The sequence below is a fragment of the Natrix helvetica genome (assembly GCF_964273705.1).
Source record: "Natrix helvetica genome assembly, chromosome: 1".
NCBI classification, from domain to species: domain Eukaryota; kingdom Metazoa; phylum Chordata; class Lepidosauria; order Squamata; family Natricidae; genus Natrix; species Natrix helvetica.
In genome coordinates, this window is record NC_138548.1 from 304,870,400 (window position 1) to 304,887,886 (window position 17,487).

A 17,487-nucleotide genomic window follows, 5' to 3' on the forward strand; every position below is an offset into this window, starting at 1 on the left:
AACTGGTAACCATGTCAGTACTATGCAATCCCATCGTAACAGCTCATAAAAATCAATTTGAGCAAAGCTGTTGCTTTCCAATCTTGGAACAAATAAATAAGCAGTTTACATTTCATTATAAAACACTGAAGAATCTTAGCTGCTAAAATGCATATTAGCAATACGAAGCAGCAAGTTAATTCTGAAGCAACTGTGTGCTCTCAATTACTTTTGGAAATGTATACCGAACTGTAGCCCTTACAAAACCAGTATGAGAAGAATTCTGCTCACATAACACTTGCACACATTTATATAAATAATGTAACAACCCCCCAAAAGATGTCATTTACAAATCCTTTAAAAAAAAAAAAATCATTATTGGCACACCGTTATATCAGATTGGCCTGAAATGCAATATCATCGCTTCCTTAGATCACTGATAGGCCGAGATCTTTGCAGCCCTTGGCAAGCAAAGCTTTTCTCCCTTTATGCTAGTCAAGAAAAAAACTCACCCTTTCTAAACCAACATGTCCATTAAATAGTCCACCCCTGCTGAATTCCTTCCTACCTGGAGTCAGACTGATACTAAATTATCAAGTGCAGGATTCACCAAGTGAACATACGGTTATATCGTCACAGATATTTGAATTTCTCTCTTTGGCAATTGCTCAGGTTTTGTCAAACTATATATTTGTTTTGTGGATTCTTTTTTTATACTTTCTGATGATCTTGCTATGCTGAAACCACACAGGCCTCTCCCTACTGGAAATAAATATTCTTAAGAATGCAAATGATGAATGACATCAAACTTTATGCTGCATTTTATTTTAAAAGAAACTGTTTTAAATTTGTTTTGAAGTTTTAATAACTGAAAATGGAGCTGATATACTTTTTTCATCTTTATCGAGTTGGGTATAATCTCTCATTTAATGCTTGAAAACTTAAACTTGTCCTTCTACATATGCATAAGAGATGCAGGAACCATTTGTAAACTGCCCTCTCTCATACATAAATGATTAAAAGGTAGCACTCATCAAATTCCTTGTGCAGGATTTTGCCAGAACCTCAGCATTTTGGAAAGAAGTTACCTCTGGCTTGAAAAGTGCATGGATGCCTGATATAAAAGCTAATATATGAGGAGATGAATTTAGGATCTGTGCTTAGTTCATAATCATGCTAAGACCATTCATTTTTTTCCCTTTCACTTTCATGGGCTCAGCTGAAGAAACTGAAATTATGTAATATTAATTCTTAAAGTATTGGATTCACAGTACAAAATCAACCATTTCTGTTTAATGCCAATGTTCTGTTAGTAATCATTGTTAGCTACTGCTTAGGAATCAGAGGCTGGATACAATAAACCTGAAGAAATCTGGTATAAAATAGTATTTAGAAGCAGCATCTCTCAGGCGTTCTCTCTTTTCTATGGAAACATAATTATAAAACTACATCTCACTGAAATTAAGGCTCCTTTCTTCTTTACCTTACAAAACATTCAACTCTAAAGCTACTATTCTGAAATTACAATAAAAACATTCATCAGGATAATCACTGGAATCAAAATTCGAGTAGTAAGGTAAATAATACAGCCAAATGCTTTATACTACAAAAAATTAAAACAGGTTCAAATGTTTTAACTTTCTCATACTGATCTCCTACAAAAGCAGTCTCTCAAACTAGAGTTATCCTAATCTCTGCTAACTGAACTGAAACTTGTTTCCAATCATAAAACGCTAAGTATTTTCCTAAAATAGGTTAGACAAATGCATTGGGAATATTCACAAGTTTGAAAGCATATTATGTTAGTTTCACATTTGAGCTTTTAAAAATAAGAAATCTTTTTTTTTAAAAAAATCAGATGGGTTAGAAAGCCTATGGGTACTCAGGGAGGTATTCATGGCCATAATAGTACCATTGTATCAAACCCGTTTTAACATAATTGACTGCAAGGATTTCATTCAAAATCTTTGATTCTCAGACAGGTGCATAGGGCCCATTAGAAATAATGTTAGACACTGGAAAAATTGCTTGGAAGATTTGCAGTCATTATAATTATTCTTCATTTCCCAGTTTAAGGTGCTCTAAAAAGGCAATTGTTATTACTATCTGCACTTCTAAACCACTGGCCAATGTAAACAAGGATATTTATCTTAAATTAACAAAATAGAAATATTTAAGCAGTTTTTGACTAATAAGATTGCAGACTCTTTCTACAGTATATGCTATTGATTTGTCCTGAAAAAAAATAGCGTGAAGCTAATTTGAAAATTGTGTAATAGCATGATGGAAGCAATCAGGAACAGAAGGAATAGGTAAGGACCGAACAGTAGGAAATCCAGGGCCTATGATATAAAAAAAGTATCTTATAAAATTAGCAAATATGCCTCATAATGATGGTCTTACAAAACAAAGCAACTGTTTGATGATTTTTAGAGCTCCGTACCGAGTGGTCAGTTTAGGAAAATGACCAATTATCTCCTACATATAATTCAACATTTACCATATACTCTTCAAAAAGAGTCAACTCAATAATTATTGAAAGTACCGAAAAATGGGGGGGGGGGAATCCTCTAGCTGGGATAATTTTGTAATATGCTCAATGGTAATGAAAGGAGGAGGAGGTTAGGATTGAAGGGAAAGGTATTCAAATAAACTGTTTCTCTAAGTATGAGAACTATATTGAAATTAACGAAGACAAAAATCACCAATCTATAGTGTTAACTAAGGAATCTATATCAATTGTGCAAAAGAAACTATTAGATCTATATTAACATATAATTTTCAGCCTATTTAAAATAAAGCCCTGTACAGTTTCAAAGGCATTTACTACCCATGGAATTACTATCCAGTGAAATGTATTCAGGATCAAGTCTTCTGAAATGAAACAAAACAAAACCTCTATGTATTATACGATTGCTACTGCTTTCTCTATTTTAAAAAACAACAACAATCAAGAGAGAAAAATGCTTGCTTTGCACGTCTTGTACCAGCAGTATTAGTATCCAGGAAAGCACAATTTCATAATTTAGGGATTTCAGCTGCTATATCCTATGCAGAAAATTGAGTATTTCATACTTGAAATATCCCTACAAAATTTACGTCACTATGTGTAAGTTTACTCCCCACCCCCATCCTGGAATGTGAAGAGTTGAAACAGGCAGCCTTTGCTGCCATAAAAGCATTAAATGTCATCCAAGTCCCTTACCAAGATGTCAGTGAATAGTAAAATAGCAGTTTTGCACTCAGACCATTTTGTATGAAGATATTTTAGTAGCTTCATTCTGTGCAACTTACTGCCAAATTGCACTAATTCCTCTAAAAAAAATCTAGTAGAAATTGCTACAGAATGACTGCCACAGTTTCAGATCTACATAAGAAAGTTCCTTCATATTAAAAACATGCTGCAAATGTCAGTCCCTTAACTTACAAAACACAAAGCTTGTGCAAAGTGTTTATGTATAGAGGAGACCCAGAGCGTAGGAGAGAGAAGGGAATGTATCCTCTAAATTCCAGTAACAATTAGAGAAATTGTATGATCAGCAGCCACAGCCCCACCCTTCTACCACATCCTTGCTGTCAAGTTTGATGCTGTCTGTGTTTTTCTCACTGAATACAGGGCCTCCATGTCTCATCATTAGCTCTGTGGCCATCTTCACAAAAGCTTCCTCCACATTGCTGGAGTCCTTTGCAGAAGTCTCTATGGCACAGGTGATATCATAGTGTTCAGCCAGGCTCTGAGCCTCTTCTAGTTGAACCTCCCGAAGGTCACTTAGGTCAGACTTGTTTCCTAGCAGAAAACAGAATTGTTGATAAGATTAATTTTTAAATGTGGATTCTGGAGATTAGGGAAAATGTTCAGTTGGGAAAGCCTAGGCAAAAAGACAATGGCAGGGATAGATAAAACTGTGTTGAAGGGCCTCAAAAGTAATGCAGATAACCAGCCTAGAGATCAGATACTACAGTTACCTCGGCGATGAGAAAAAACATCTAACGAAATATCAGCATAAAGAGATAAAAATATAAAAAATAAATAAATAGATAAATATGAGCCACTGGAAAGTATAACATTAATTTTTTTGGATCCTGGATTTATAATTCTAACTCACTTTGATGTTGACAAACCCTGCATTTCAACGTAATACTTCAATCTCAGGAAATGAGCTTTTTACCCCTTCCAACCTAGATATTTCTGTATTAACAGGATATTACTTATGTTGTATTTAGTTATCTCTGGAACTAAAGACAATGAATTTTTATATTATATTTGCTCACTTTCTGCCAATTGTTACATCAGAAACCTACCCAAAAGGGGCAGAGATACTGTATCTAACAGATGAAAAAGTTCAAGAGGTTCTCATTCTGAATAATCTGAAGGCCAATATTATGCATACTTTTCAACAGCTTAATACTCTGTGGGCCCTCATGGCATAAGCATGGAACACGCCCCAACAGATAGGAAAGCATAAACTCACAAAGTGGCTTGACTTGGTCAAAATGTACTGTTAAATAAAGATTCTTAAGGTACAGAATACTGAGACAACCATAAAAGGCTGAAGTAAACAAAGTAAACTGTAGAAGAGCTTGAAAGTATTTTTTCCCTGCTTCATCAATTATTATGCAGTAATTCAATCCAATCCAAAAGGAGGAAGAAATGTTTTTATTTTTGGAAGTGAGGAAATGCCTTTGCATAAGTTGCTATTGTCTCCTAATGCATAGGCATAATTCTTTTTTATTTCTGGCTTACCAAGTACACCTTTCCACACTCACCAATTAGCAACTGTACTATATTGGAGCCTGCATATTTCCTCACATCCTCGATCCAGCGAGGAATGGACTGGAAAGAGCCTCTCTTACTAATGTCATAGGCTAGAATAGCTCCATTGGCGCTTCGATAGTAACTCTGGGTTATAGTCCGAAACCTTTCTTGACCAGCCGTGTCCCAGATCTGTAACTAAAGGAAGTAAAAAAGAAGTAAGCCTGTAAGTTCTTCAGTCATAAGTTGTTGGTTGCCCTTATCAGATGACCTTTTCTTATACATATTGACTGAAAAACATCTAAACAGAGCACAAAATAATTTTACATCGATTTGAATTACAATACATTATTGCTGGGTTGCCACAGCCAATATGCCCAATCTATTTGGTAAGGGAAAATGTTGCAGCAAGTATAAGAGAACAATGGTGGATAAGCAGCCAGGACTCTTCAACATGACTGGTTCCCACAAAGGCAGGAAGGTTAGGGCAATTATAACTGTGATGTACAAAGAGCTGACCTCTGACCACAAGTGCAGTTGCAACTGGGACAATGCCAGGCTTTATGTCAGTTCTACTATGATTATTAAGCATGACATACGTGTGACCATGACTTGCAACTTTTTGCTTTTTATTTACTTCCCCGAACTGTGAAAGATTTATAGCCCTTTTTGGTGTACTGTGTCATATAATAAAGGAGTTACACAACATGTCTGTTAAAGTCAATTAAAATCCTAAAACTCTTTGACACAATGCCAATAACTTTTCCAGGTCAAATTACAAAATCCTACCAGGATATCTAAGTTCCTCCCCTTTATTTATGTACATGAAATGTTATTAATCCAGATTACAAAGCATGACAATTGTTTTTTAAAGTGTACATTAGAGACATTCATGTTTTCTACAATAAGACATGTTTATTGTACTGAGAGCAAATGCTAATACTTTCCTGAAATGTGGGCATTTTTATAAAATCTACCCCGAATAGTGAAGGAGGTATATTTAGTGTAATCAGATCTCAATGTCTACAATATATGCATACATATAGATATAAAAAAGGGGGAAAAATAAAAAAATCAAATTAGCCTGATTTAAAACATTACAAAAAGCTTCCCAGTTAATTTTACAATTTTCCACAGAGCTGGAATGGTTTATATTGTTTCCTGCCTGAGCAGGGGGTTGGACTAGAAGACCTCTAAAGACCCTCCCAACTCTGTTATTCAGTTTTGGAATGATACTTAAACCAGACTGCTCATCTTTAGCACACAAGCAGGATATTCACATGAGTTACAGGCCCTGTCATGACAAAAATACTTATATTGGGTTTGCAACCTAATGTCTATACAATACCAAATGAATCTTAAAACTTAGGAGATGCGGAGCCATCTCCTAAGTTAAGTAAAGAAGTTTGTCTCAAAGTTTGGTGCAAGTTTTCAAACTTACTATTACTCATCAGATAAGCAAAGTGGACTCTTATTAAAAGCAAAGTGGACTCTTTCATAGGCAAACAGGCTCCAAACCAAGTTCACGGAACTGTGTACCAACATATTCGATTACAAAAGAACTCCTGATGTCATCTTATTTTCAAGCATTACAAAAAAGCTCCTGTTTTATTGGAATAGGCCTGGAATATCACCATTGAAGTTCTCCAAGAAGCTTAAGAGACTTTTCAAACATTTCTTAAGCACTTCCAGAAAGAATATCCCTTGAAGCATTTTTACGGCCCTCCTTGCAGTACTTAAATGCTTTTTTTAAACTTTCTGAACTTAGCAAAGGGTGGATGGGGGGAGTGGGAGTCAAATTCTACTTCTTGTAATGGTTTTAAAAGGTATCCGAGCTGCAAATCCTGCAAGCACAAACTCTTCGGCATTTTCTTCATTGGGCGATGAATTCTCTCTCGCACCAGCCACGGATGTCAGCAGATCGGCTGCCGAAGACGTTGGGCGCCTTGAGGTCTCCCGGGGAAGGGACGTTGCCATGCCAGCTTCTTCTTCTCCCCCGACCGCAGCTGTTGTTCTGTCCGCACACCTGTTACCTGCCCGGCCCGCGAAGGGAGATAAGACGGGGATGGCCGCCGGGCCGCTTCCCTCTTTCCCACCCTCGTCCCCGTCCTCCCCGCTGCCCACCTTGACCCGCTTGCCCTGGATCTCCAGGCTCTTCATGGTGAAGTCCACGCCGATGGTGTTGCCCTGGCGCTCAGAGAAGGCCCCGGTCTTGAAGCGCTGCACCAGGCACGTCTTGCCCACGCTGGCATCGCCGATCAGCACCAGCTTGAAGAGGAAGTCGTAGTGCTCCTCCGGATCCTGCCCGGGAGGCGCTGACGGGGAGCTGGGCATGACCGCGGCGCTGCTCACCCCGCGGCTGCCCGACGCAGGTCCCCTCGCTCCCCTTTGGCAGCCGCAGCGCCGGCCTCAGCATCCTTCCCCGCCCGCCTTCCTCTGCCAGGCCGAAGCAGTGGGCATGCGCGGCGAGAGCCTGCGTCCTTCCTCCTCCTTTCCCCCCCTCTCGCCCCCACGCGCCAGGCGTCCAGGGTGGGGCAAAAGTACAGGGCAGGATCCCCCTCGCGCTTAGTGGGCGGGCTTAGCGGAGGAAAGGCTTTGCCCCCCCCCCGGCTTGGAGGGCGAGGTCGCCCATGACGATGGCCGGATTTCCGTGTTACGTTATCTCTCTGGTTGCCCTGAGCAGGAAGCGCGCCTGGAGACACTCCCTCTCTCCCTGTGTGGGTGTCTGCTGTGCATCTTGAACCTTGATCGCTACGTTCCCTAGAATTAGACGCAATGTTTGCTTTACGTGTAATGGTTGTCACAGTGCACTTTGAACGGAAACGGTTCCCAGAAGAATATCCGAAATAAACAAAAACTGAGCTCCTTGGAGGCAGTCATAAAATGTATTGGTCTTTATAGGTAACGATTCCCCTTGCACATATGTGCTAGTCGTTCCCAACTCTAGGGGGTGGTGCTCATCAAAGCCAAAGAGCTAGCGCTGTCCGAAGATGTCTCCATGGTCATGTGGCCGGCATGACTAAATACCGAAGGTGCAGGGAACGCTGTTGCCTTCCCACCAAAATGGTCCCTATTTTTCCACTTGCATTTTTACCTGCTTTCGAACTGCTAGGTTGGCAGAAGCAGGGACAAGTAACCTGAGCTCATTCCGTTATGCAGCGCTAGGGATTCAAACCACCGAACTGCTAACCATTCTGATCGACAAGCTCATCGTCTTAGCCATTGAGCCACCGTGCCCGTTATGTATTGGTCTTTAGGGTGCGGCAAAACTATTCGATCACAGTGAGAGTGGCAGGTAAAAATTAGCGATCAAATAAGTTCTAATAGACTGGAAGAGCTCCCTGCAGCAGGAAACGTTGGCAGGAAATGCGCAACCCTGCAATTAATTGTTAGATTCACTTAGTCATTTATAATTAATCTTTATTTGTAGTTTTGGAATAAACGAGCACATGCTTTATACAAGCTGTCCCTCATTGTGCAGGGAATACAGGGATACTGAATGCATTTGCTTATTAGTTTTCAGTAATTTTTACCAAAGCTCTTTGATACAAAGGATAGCAACCATCCCAAAAGACAGAAAAGAGGTTGAGTTAAAATGTAGAATGTTTTCCCAGAGTCAGTTGAGTCCCGAGCCAAAATTTGTACCAGAGCCATAAATTTCACACAATGGAAAAATGTTACATGGTAATATCTGTGTTTCTCTATTTGCCAATCCATCTTTAAGGCTGACAGTTAAATAATTTTATGGTCCTTCCTTTACAATGTTGGAAGAAATGCCCATCTGAAAGATGGTTTAATGGTGGGCAGGACCACATAGTTGGAGATCCTGGGAAAAAAGAAAAAGCATCTCCAAGCAGTCTCCATGTTTCCAGTGTTTTTCTTCCCACCTGGTACTGAACCCAGATGGATATTTCTTCCAACAAGTATGTTTGTTTCCAAAGCTTTAATAAGGGAGTTCAGAGTTAGTCCTTTGTATGCTTGTTAACACTGTGAAGGGCTGTAAAAGTGTCAGATTAGGATTTACCTTTGTAAAAGTCTACTGTAGTGCAGGGGTGTCCAACCTTGGAAACTTTAAAACTTGTAGAGTTCAACTTCCATAATTCCCCAGTCAGCATTCTTGGGAGTTGCTAGTTGCTAAAGTTGGACACCCTGGTCCAGCTTATCACAGGAGATGCCTCTGTCATAGAGAGAAACTTTGCCAGGATCACAAGATCTGTGCTCTACTTATATGCTGCTATTGCTTATTGAGGTGCATCCTTCTTCAGTATGAAAAATAGATATGTGTATCTGTGTAGCTGCATGTTTACAAATATGTGTGTGGTCATACTTGGACTACAAAACTCTGGACCACCACTAGAAAGCAGCCAGGATTTTTCTGTATTTCTTGCATAGCTCTAGCAATAGTGTAGCTTTTGAGCTCAAATACAGTATCCATGAGCTTCAAATTTGATTAAAACACTAATTTCAGAAACAGTGCCTAGCAAATTTGTCAATGAAAGGAAAAAATACTGATTCTGCTATGCAATAAATTGTGCTGTAAATTACCTTACATTTTCATTCATAAAATGACGATATCCAAATCTCTAAGCCACAATAGATTACTCAGCAAGAAACACATCTATGGCTGCCAATCTTTCTTGAGTGGAAAGTTAGATGTACCGTATTTTTTTTCTTTTCAGTTTTTATAGAATTATTCTTCAAATTAATCATTATTAATCAAAACAATCCTGAAGTTTTCCTTGGCGTGATCATTTGCCATTATTGTTTATGACAAATGTTTTGCAATTAACTTTAAAAGTGAACACGAAGTATAGCTGTGGACATTAATAAATACATTCCCATATTCCATTCAATACATGTACAATTGATCTGGTCATATAATTATGCCAGTTCCATGCACAGCGTTCAACTTATGCATATTGTCAATAAACTGTTGACTTGTATGTTATGTAAGATTAGTGATTACAAATGTATAAACTCTCCTCAAGCTTTGTAAAGGGGAGAGGGGATCTGGCGTGCATTACAGAGCCTGGTTGGGCCATGAGAGGGGTGTTCCCCTCATTGAATTATGCCCACCAGGCTTCTGGGCATTTCACCAGCCGAGAGTCCAGGGCAGGGGCGGGGGGTAGGGTTGGGGGTGGTTATTAGGGAAAGTCTTGGACCCTTTTTGTGAAATGGGGCCTTGGAATCCAGGTGGGCCTTTTTGTTATGTACCTGTCTCCCTGCTACGTTTCATCAGCCCTTCCGGAGCTACTGGATGTGTTAGCCGGATTGACGGTTGATTTCCTCAGGCTTATGGTCCTGGGGGATTTCAATCTGCCTTCCATTGGTGAGACATCCGAGTCAGCTTTGGAGTTCGTGGCTTCCATGACGGCTTTGGACCTAACTCAGTTAATTCAAGACCCCATTCACAACAGGGGACACACGCTCAAGCTGATTTTCATCTCTGGACAGTGGATGAATGATCTAGATTTAGGGGATATTTCTATCCAACCCTTGTCATGGTCGGATCATTTCCTCCTTAGGCTTGACTTCCATACTGCCACCCCTCGCCGCAGGGAGGCGGAACCGATTAGATGGTTCTGCCCCAGCGCCTGATGGACCCTGAAAGGTCCCTGATGGAGCTTGGGACTTTTCCTGAATCCCTTGCTCACAGTTCGACTGAAGCCCTAGCGGAAGCCTGGGATAGGGCGGCCACTGGGGCCTTGGATCGCATTGTGCCTTTGCGGTCTCTGACCCAGTGCCGATCCCAGGTAGCTCCCTGGTTTACCGAGGAGCTCCTGGAGATTAAACGCCAGAAAAGATGACTAGACAGTGATTGCATGGCCATCCGGTCTGAATCCAACCAAACGCTAGTAAGAATTCATATTAAATCCTACTTAGTGGCGATAAAAGCAGCAAAACGGCAACATTTTTCTGCTCGTATCACGTCCGCAGATAACTGCCCAGCCACCCTGTTTATGGTGACCCGCTCCTTACTTAATCAAGGAACTGGGGAAGAGCCCATGCAGAGTAGGGCTGAGGAATTTGTTCAGTATCTGCAGGATAAAATTGCTCAGATTTGGACAGGCTTGGACTCTGACTGGGTAAATTTGGGCGAGTCGACAGGGATGAATCTTGTGGAAAATATCTGGGATGAGTTTGACCCTGTGACTCCCTAGAGCATGGGCAGGATTATGGGGAGACTCAGTGCTGCCACTTGTGTGCTGGACCCGTGTCCCTCTTGGTTAGTTTCAGCTTCCTGGGAGGTGACATGAGGCTGGCTCCAGGCGATTACCAATGCTTCATTGAGAGAGGGGTTCTTTCCCACCGCCTTGAAGGAGGTGGTGGTGAGGCCCCTCCTTAAGAAGCCTTCCCTGGACCCGGCCTCTTTAGCCAAATATCGTCTGGTCTCCAACCTTCGCTTTGTAGCAAAGGTTGTTGAGAGTGTGGTAGCACATCAGCTTCCCCAGTACCTGGACGAAGCTGCCTATCTGGATCCGTTTCAGTCGGGTTTTAGGCCCGGGTACAGTACGGAGACAGCATTGGTCGCGTTGGTTGATGATCTCTGGCGGGTCCGGGACAGGGGTTGTTCCTTTGTCCTGGTCCTATTAGAACTCTTGGCGGCTTTCGATACCATCGACCATGGTATCATACTGCGATGACTTGGGGGCGGTTGGGAGTGGGGGGCACTGTTTTGCAGTGGTTCTCCTCCTACCTGTTGGATCAATCGCTGTTCGTGTTGACTGGAGCGCAGAGAGGTGCCTCACTTGTGGGGTGCCCCAGGGGTCGGTTCTCTCACCCCTCCTGTTCAACATATACATGAAACCGCTGGGCAAGATCATTTTGGTTTTGGGGTACGGTATCATCAATACTCTGATGATACCCAACTTTTCATCTCTACCCCAAACCACCCAAACGATGCCCTCGACGTGATGTTTCGATGCCTGGAGGCTGTACGGATCTGGATGGGGATGAATAGGCTCAAGCTCAATCCCTACAAGACTGAGTGGCTGTGGTTCCCGTCATCCCGATTTGTGCACCTTGTACCATCGTTGATGGGGAGAAATTTTAGCCCCCTCAGAGAGGGCCCGCAATCTGGGAGTCGACCTGGATACGCGGCTTAGTTTAGAAGAACACCTTATGGCCGTGACCAGGGGGGCTTTTTACCAGGTTCACCTGGTGCGCCAGTTGCGCCCCTTCCTGGATCGGGATGTCCTGTGCACAGTCACTCACGCCTTCGTCCTTTCTTGCCTGGACTACTGTAACGCTCTCTACATGGGGCTGCCCTTGAAGAGCACCCGGAGACTTCAGCTGGTTCAGAATGCAGCCACGCGGGTTGTCATGGGGGTATCTAGGTGCTCCCATGTTACACCCCTTTTAGGCGGCCTGCACTGGTTGCTGGTTGTTTTCCGGGTGCGATTCAAGGTATTAATTATGATCTTTAAAGCGCTTCATGGCTTAGGCCCAGGGTACTTGCGAGATCACCTACTGCCACCGGTACCCTCCCACTGTCCAGTACGATCCCACAGAGTTGGCCTCCTCAGGGTGCCGTCGGCCAGGCAGTGTTGGCTGGCAACCCCCAGGGGGAGAGCCTTCTCTGTGGGAGCGCCTTCCCTTTGGAATGAGCTGCCCACAGAGCTTCGCATAATTCCTGACTTCCGGTCCTTGCAGCGCGCCCTCAAAAGTTGGCTTTTCCAGCAAGCTGGCCTGGCCTGAATAAAATAAATTATTAATTTTAATTGTTAATTTTAATTTAATTTCTAAATTTCACTGAATGTTTATTGGCTTTTTTGGATATACTATTTAATCTTTCTTTTAACTTTTGTAATATGTGTTTTTTATGTTGTACGCTGCCCTGAGTCCTTTGGGAGAAGGGCGGCATATAAGTCCAATAAACCTAAAATGGACATAAGAAAAACAATGGGCTTTGGCCTCCCTTCTCAATCCTTGAGAGTTTGGTTAGCATGATTTATAATAAGAATGTGATCATATACTGTAGTTCAATGGAATGAAAACTCTCCGAAGAATTGTGATTTTAATATATGAACATCTCCAAAGGAAAATCGGAGGGGGTTAAAAGCTAGATCTGCTCTGCATATTTAAAATATGAATTGCGGGCTACTTTACATTCTAAAATATTAAGTATTGAATGAAAATAGGAATGGATATAGTATGTATATTTGTATTGGGATTTTGAGGTAATATTTGATTACTGAAGACATATATGTATCTGACAGAATATTGTGACTTTTGTATTGTAGCTACAATTCACAGTGCTGATAAATGTTGCCTTTTAGACTTTATATTTCCTATACACAGAATGTGCCACTCTCTGGAGAATATGCAGAAAAATGCCCATATTTCCTGAAGTATTTCATTTTCAAATATTAAGTGCTTTTAGCCTATACTTTAAAAAGGATTAAAATAAAACATAGTACATGTAAATGGAATTTAGCTGGGTTGAAAAATCTATAGAAAACCACTATATCATTAGTTTTATCTTTTTGAGTAAAGCAGACCTATATGCTTTTCTGTGACCGCATTGTAACATTTGATGGGACTTGTATTGTACTAATAAGTGAAGTATTATATAATTTAACTAACAAGATCTTCTTCCCAAGGAATGCAGTCTGTTGCCTTCCTTTATTTCCCGAAGCCTTGCCAAGCATATTAATTTTTCCTCATCCATTATCTGCCTGTATTTCATACCCCCCAAAATGTGAGTTTCTGCTTGATGATTATTGTCTCAAGGGGGCAGTCAGTTTTATTTAGTTTAGGACTGATTGATTTTTTTCTTTTCTATCTATAGCATTCCTAATGGCCATCCCCAAATTTATAATTCGAAAGCATCTATCTTTTATCTCTTACTTTTACTCAGTATCCAAGTTTTGCAGTCATTTCTTTAACTGGAAAGCCCATTGTTTTAATTCTTCTTCCTTTCTTTTGGTCATTGAAATGCCATTCTGTTTAAACTCTGTCTAAATTGTTCATTACCAATTTCCTTATGATTAATTTTGTCTTTCATCTTCTTTCACAGCATCGTTTGAAAGTCACTGGATCTTTTCCTATTTAAAACATTTTTTTTATTTCCCCCCTGCTTTTCTTTTTTTGAAATATTTTATCTGTAGCTTCAATTAAATGTAGTAATTTCCCTATATATATATTCTATATTCTGATAGTGTTATATCCTTTAATAAAGACATCTGTCAGGGAAAAGATACATTTTTCATCTTTCTCATCTTCAGTTATTTTCACCCAGCAAAAGGAAATAATACATTCCTCCTTTACCTTATATTGCATAGCTTCTGTCAAGAGCACAGCTGAAGTCTGACAGCATGACCATGTAGTTAAGTGAGAGAAGGGCAACAGCAGTTATTTAAAGCTTTACATATTTTTCAGTCCTAGTGATTTAAGTCACTGTTTTCTGAATTGTATTTTCTAAATATGATTGGCATGTATTATTTTTCAGATGCATTACCATATGGCATTGTTTTAATTTGCATTATATTGTGAGGTTTATATTGTACGCTGCCCAGAATCAAGAAGGAGTTGGTTAGCCAATAAATTTAACTTATAATTATAGTCAGAGAAGGCCTGAAACTGTTTTGGTTACTTGATTAGGGAGTTCTGTTTTGCATATGTTAATCCAGCTTTGTTTTATTTCACATACTCCAGGATTAAGTCCTGGTTTTGACAGTACATTGCAAAATTTATTCTTGGCACAAATTAAACTCTGCATTTGGCCTGGTGCTATAATTTGGTAAGCTAAGGAATCTATCTTAGGTAAAACACTGAACTATTAAGCAATTAATTTAATATCATTGTATTTTCTGTAACATTAGGGAAAAGTATTAATAGGACTGTTAGATTCTGAAACAAAAAAAATGACTTTCTGTTTCAGGACTGAGTGATTGCCAACCTAATTGTGTAGAAGCATCTAATGAAAAAGTTGAGTTTTAGTACAGAGAAGTGATTTGTTATGAAAGAATACCATAAATAATAACATGTATCTCCTATTTTGGAATATAGTGTTCATCGAAGTTCTTACCCTAACATTTTGCATTGTTGCTACAGTTTTTCAATAAAATAAATATCAGATACTAATAACAGATTTCCTGAAAATGATGTTCTCGGTTATTTTTTATGCTTTCTCCCATTTGTTCTGTTTCACAAAATGAGGTAATGAGATCCTTTTGGTTCTAAAAGTACACAGTGTATTTCTATAATATACATTTTGTGAGCAGCTGTTATAAAATGTATGAGCATTAAAATGTTTTCATATTTTTATGTAAAGTGATGTTGCCAGCTGGGAGACAGAAACAAAACTTTTGACAAGTAAGCACTGCTGTGGATTTGTTTATCTGTTTTTGCATATACTGTATATAGTTTTCTGGGTTAATATATCTCTCCTTTGCAGGTGCAAAAAGCTGCATGAGTAACTATATAAGAAGCTATGCAATTTGAGCACAATACTACAATTTGCATGTATAATAAATTAGAGCTGAAGCAAAAAGAATTCTTGCCCTGTGTTACTGTATATGTTAGCAGTATCCATTGGCATTTTAAAAGTTTATTTTAGACTAACTTTGAAGGATTTTAAAAATAATTAATAAAAAGAAGATAATTTAAGCATGGTTTAATGTCCAATTACAATACAATGGTCACAGTTTTTAGTATTTCCTGTGAAGAAAGAAACATATAGTTTACCCACAACCTACCAGCTAGAAGGTATATGCATGCACTGACATACAGGACACCAGCAAATGGTAGATACTAAAATATGATTAACACATTATATGGAATATTGTGAATCTAGACATTGCAATGTTTGATCTTCCATTTGTGATTAATGCATTGGTGGAACTAAGCCAAATAGCGAATTAAACAATCATTAAAACAAACCATGGGTTATTGAAGACAAGAAACAAAAAAACATGCATGTTTGCTAATTTTGAAAGTATAAATTAATAGCTTTTAAGACTTTTAAGCCAATAACTGGAATAATTGATGCTACAAGTTGGGGCATCCCTACAGACATTGGGAAGACAGAGGAAAATTTATATGGTAGATTTTAAAAAGAGATGCATTAAAGTAAGATATTTCAGATATTTTAAAGTTATAGAATAGAAATATATGAGATTCCACCTCAGACTTCGTGAATGGGAGGCACCACTTTTATCTGGATGGAGAAATACAAAACTAATGTAGATTATGGTATTTAATCTGGGAGACTCATTTTCTCTGGCAAAACATTTGCATATTTTGCCAATTTATGGACTACTGTACTAATAATTGCTGAATGATAGCTCCCATACGTTTTCACAATTGCCCATGCTTGTTGAGGTTCAAATTGTCACACTGACACAATTTGGATTTTATTTACTTCTCAACAGTGGTGGGTTCCTATTGGTTCGGACTGGTTCGGCCGAGCCGGTAGTAGCTTGGCAGCCTGGGTCGCTGGAACCTGCCATGCCCGTGAATCGGTTCTCCTGGAGGCACCATAGGTGCCACCATCTTGTTTTTTGCTTCTGTGCATGTGCAGAGCAAATTTAGTTGTAGTGCGCATGCACGCGCATGGAGTGAACCAGCAGTAGTCTCTACCGGAACCTACTACTGCTTCTCAAGACTGAAATCACTCAAATCAGCAACTTCAGACAGGAATTTAAATCAAATCATCTTTTCCCTATTAAAATTAAATTAGTTGAGATCATATCTCTCTCTCTCCCTCCCTCCCCCCCTCTCTCACACACAGACACACAGACACACACACAGAGACACACACAGACAGAATTAAAAGACTCTCAGGATATGTGAGCTGGATGTTCATGAAGGAGCAGGATAGCATTTATGTTTGAGATTGGCTGCTGGATGTTAGAATGTTGCTGGCAAAATCTCTCTAGAGAAAGGTGAATTGTGAGTTTGTTTACTTGTACTCCAGAGAGAAAATCCTCATGAACAAACGATAGAAGCCAAGGGTATTGCACTCGGCTTATGAGTACAAATAATTGTCATGCTGCATTCTGTACAAGCTGAAGCTTCCTGATGGTCTTGAAAGGCAGCCCCATGTAACAGCAGTCCAATCTGGAAGTGACTAGAGCATGAGTGACTATAAGCAGTTTTAAGATTCTGTTTATATTTTATAGTTAAGAAATAAGATATGGGAAGCAGACCACATTTGTTGTATTATAAGAAAAGGAGATAAGTTAACTAAAATTGTTTACATTTGTAATGAAGGGAAAAGTTATTTCTTAATCTTTTGCTTTTCTATTTTGCTTTTCTATTATTTTTCTGTACTTTCTACTTTTTTCTTTTTTACTCTTGCATTTTTTTATGTATGCATTAGTTTTTAATCTTTTTCAATTATAACCCTTAATAAAATTATTATTAAGGAAAAGGAAGATTTGAGGCATTCAACTGATAAAGGTGGCTCTTTGTTCCACCCCTGTTTGTGTGGTTAAAACTGTTGAGTCTCTCCAAAGGGGTAAAACATTTCTTTTGATCGTTCATACATTCCAAGGAGAGGAGATGTTTGCTTCCCTTTGTCCTTCAAGTGCTGGATGAAAGTAAAAAGACATCCCCTGATCAGATTTATAAAAAATGCTTGTTAATCACCTTTCCAATTTTCCCCAGTCTGCATACCCATGTCTAACTGTTAACTGAGTAGCTTTATCTTTTATCCACAGCACAGATATGTAACATTGAGCTGTTCACAGTTAAAAGGAAAAATCCCTGTGATCTGCTACTTTTATTTTAGGGGAAAAAGCAGCAACTGT

At 39.6% G+C, this 17,487-nt stretch overlaps 1 protein-coding gene across 2 annotated transcripts; it reads right to left on the minus strand.

Annotated features, from left to right (window-relative positions):
- Nucleotides 1-345: 345 nt before the first annotated feature.
- On the minus strand, nt 346-7,330 carry RAB43 (RAB43, member RAS oncogene family). 2 transcript variants are annotated; one of them, XM_081943858.1, is made up of 3 exons: nt 6,857-7,330; nt 4,747-4,924; nt 346-3,766 (listed from the first exon to the last, which is right to left on the minus strand). In XM_081943858.1, exons 1-3 carry the CDS (start codon nt 7,064-7,066, stop codon nt 3,516-3,518), a joined length of 639 nt encoding a protein of 212 aa, XP_081799984.1. In that variant the 5' UTR covers nt 7,067-7,330; the 3' UTR covers nt 346-3,515. The 2 variants fall into 2 exon arrangements, with proteins under 2 accessions (XP_081799984.1, XP_081799983.1); XM_081943857.1 differs by having other exon boundaries at nt 4,747-4,930; nt 6,857-7,327.
- Nucleotides 7,331-17,487: the final 10,157 nt, after the last annotated feature.

Bases quoted from the DNA above. Each gene is read 5' to 3' on its own strand.
- RAB43 (XM_081943857.1), bottom strand. From the start codon at position 7,066: ATGCCCAGCTCCCCGTCAGCGCCTCCCGGGCAGGATCCGGAGGAGCAC. The intron at 4,931-6,856 runs GTGGGCAGCGGG...TACTTCCTTTAG, and splicing joins TCCAGGGCAAGCGGGTCAAG to TTACAGATCTGGGACACGGC. The intron at 3,767-4,746 runs GTGAGTGTGGAA...GTTTTCTGCTAG, and splicing joins TATAGTACAGTTGCTAATTG to GAAACAAGTCTGACCTAAGT.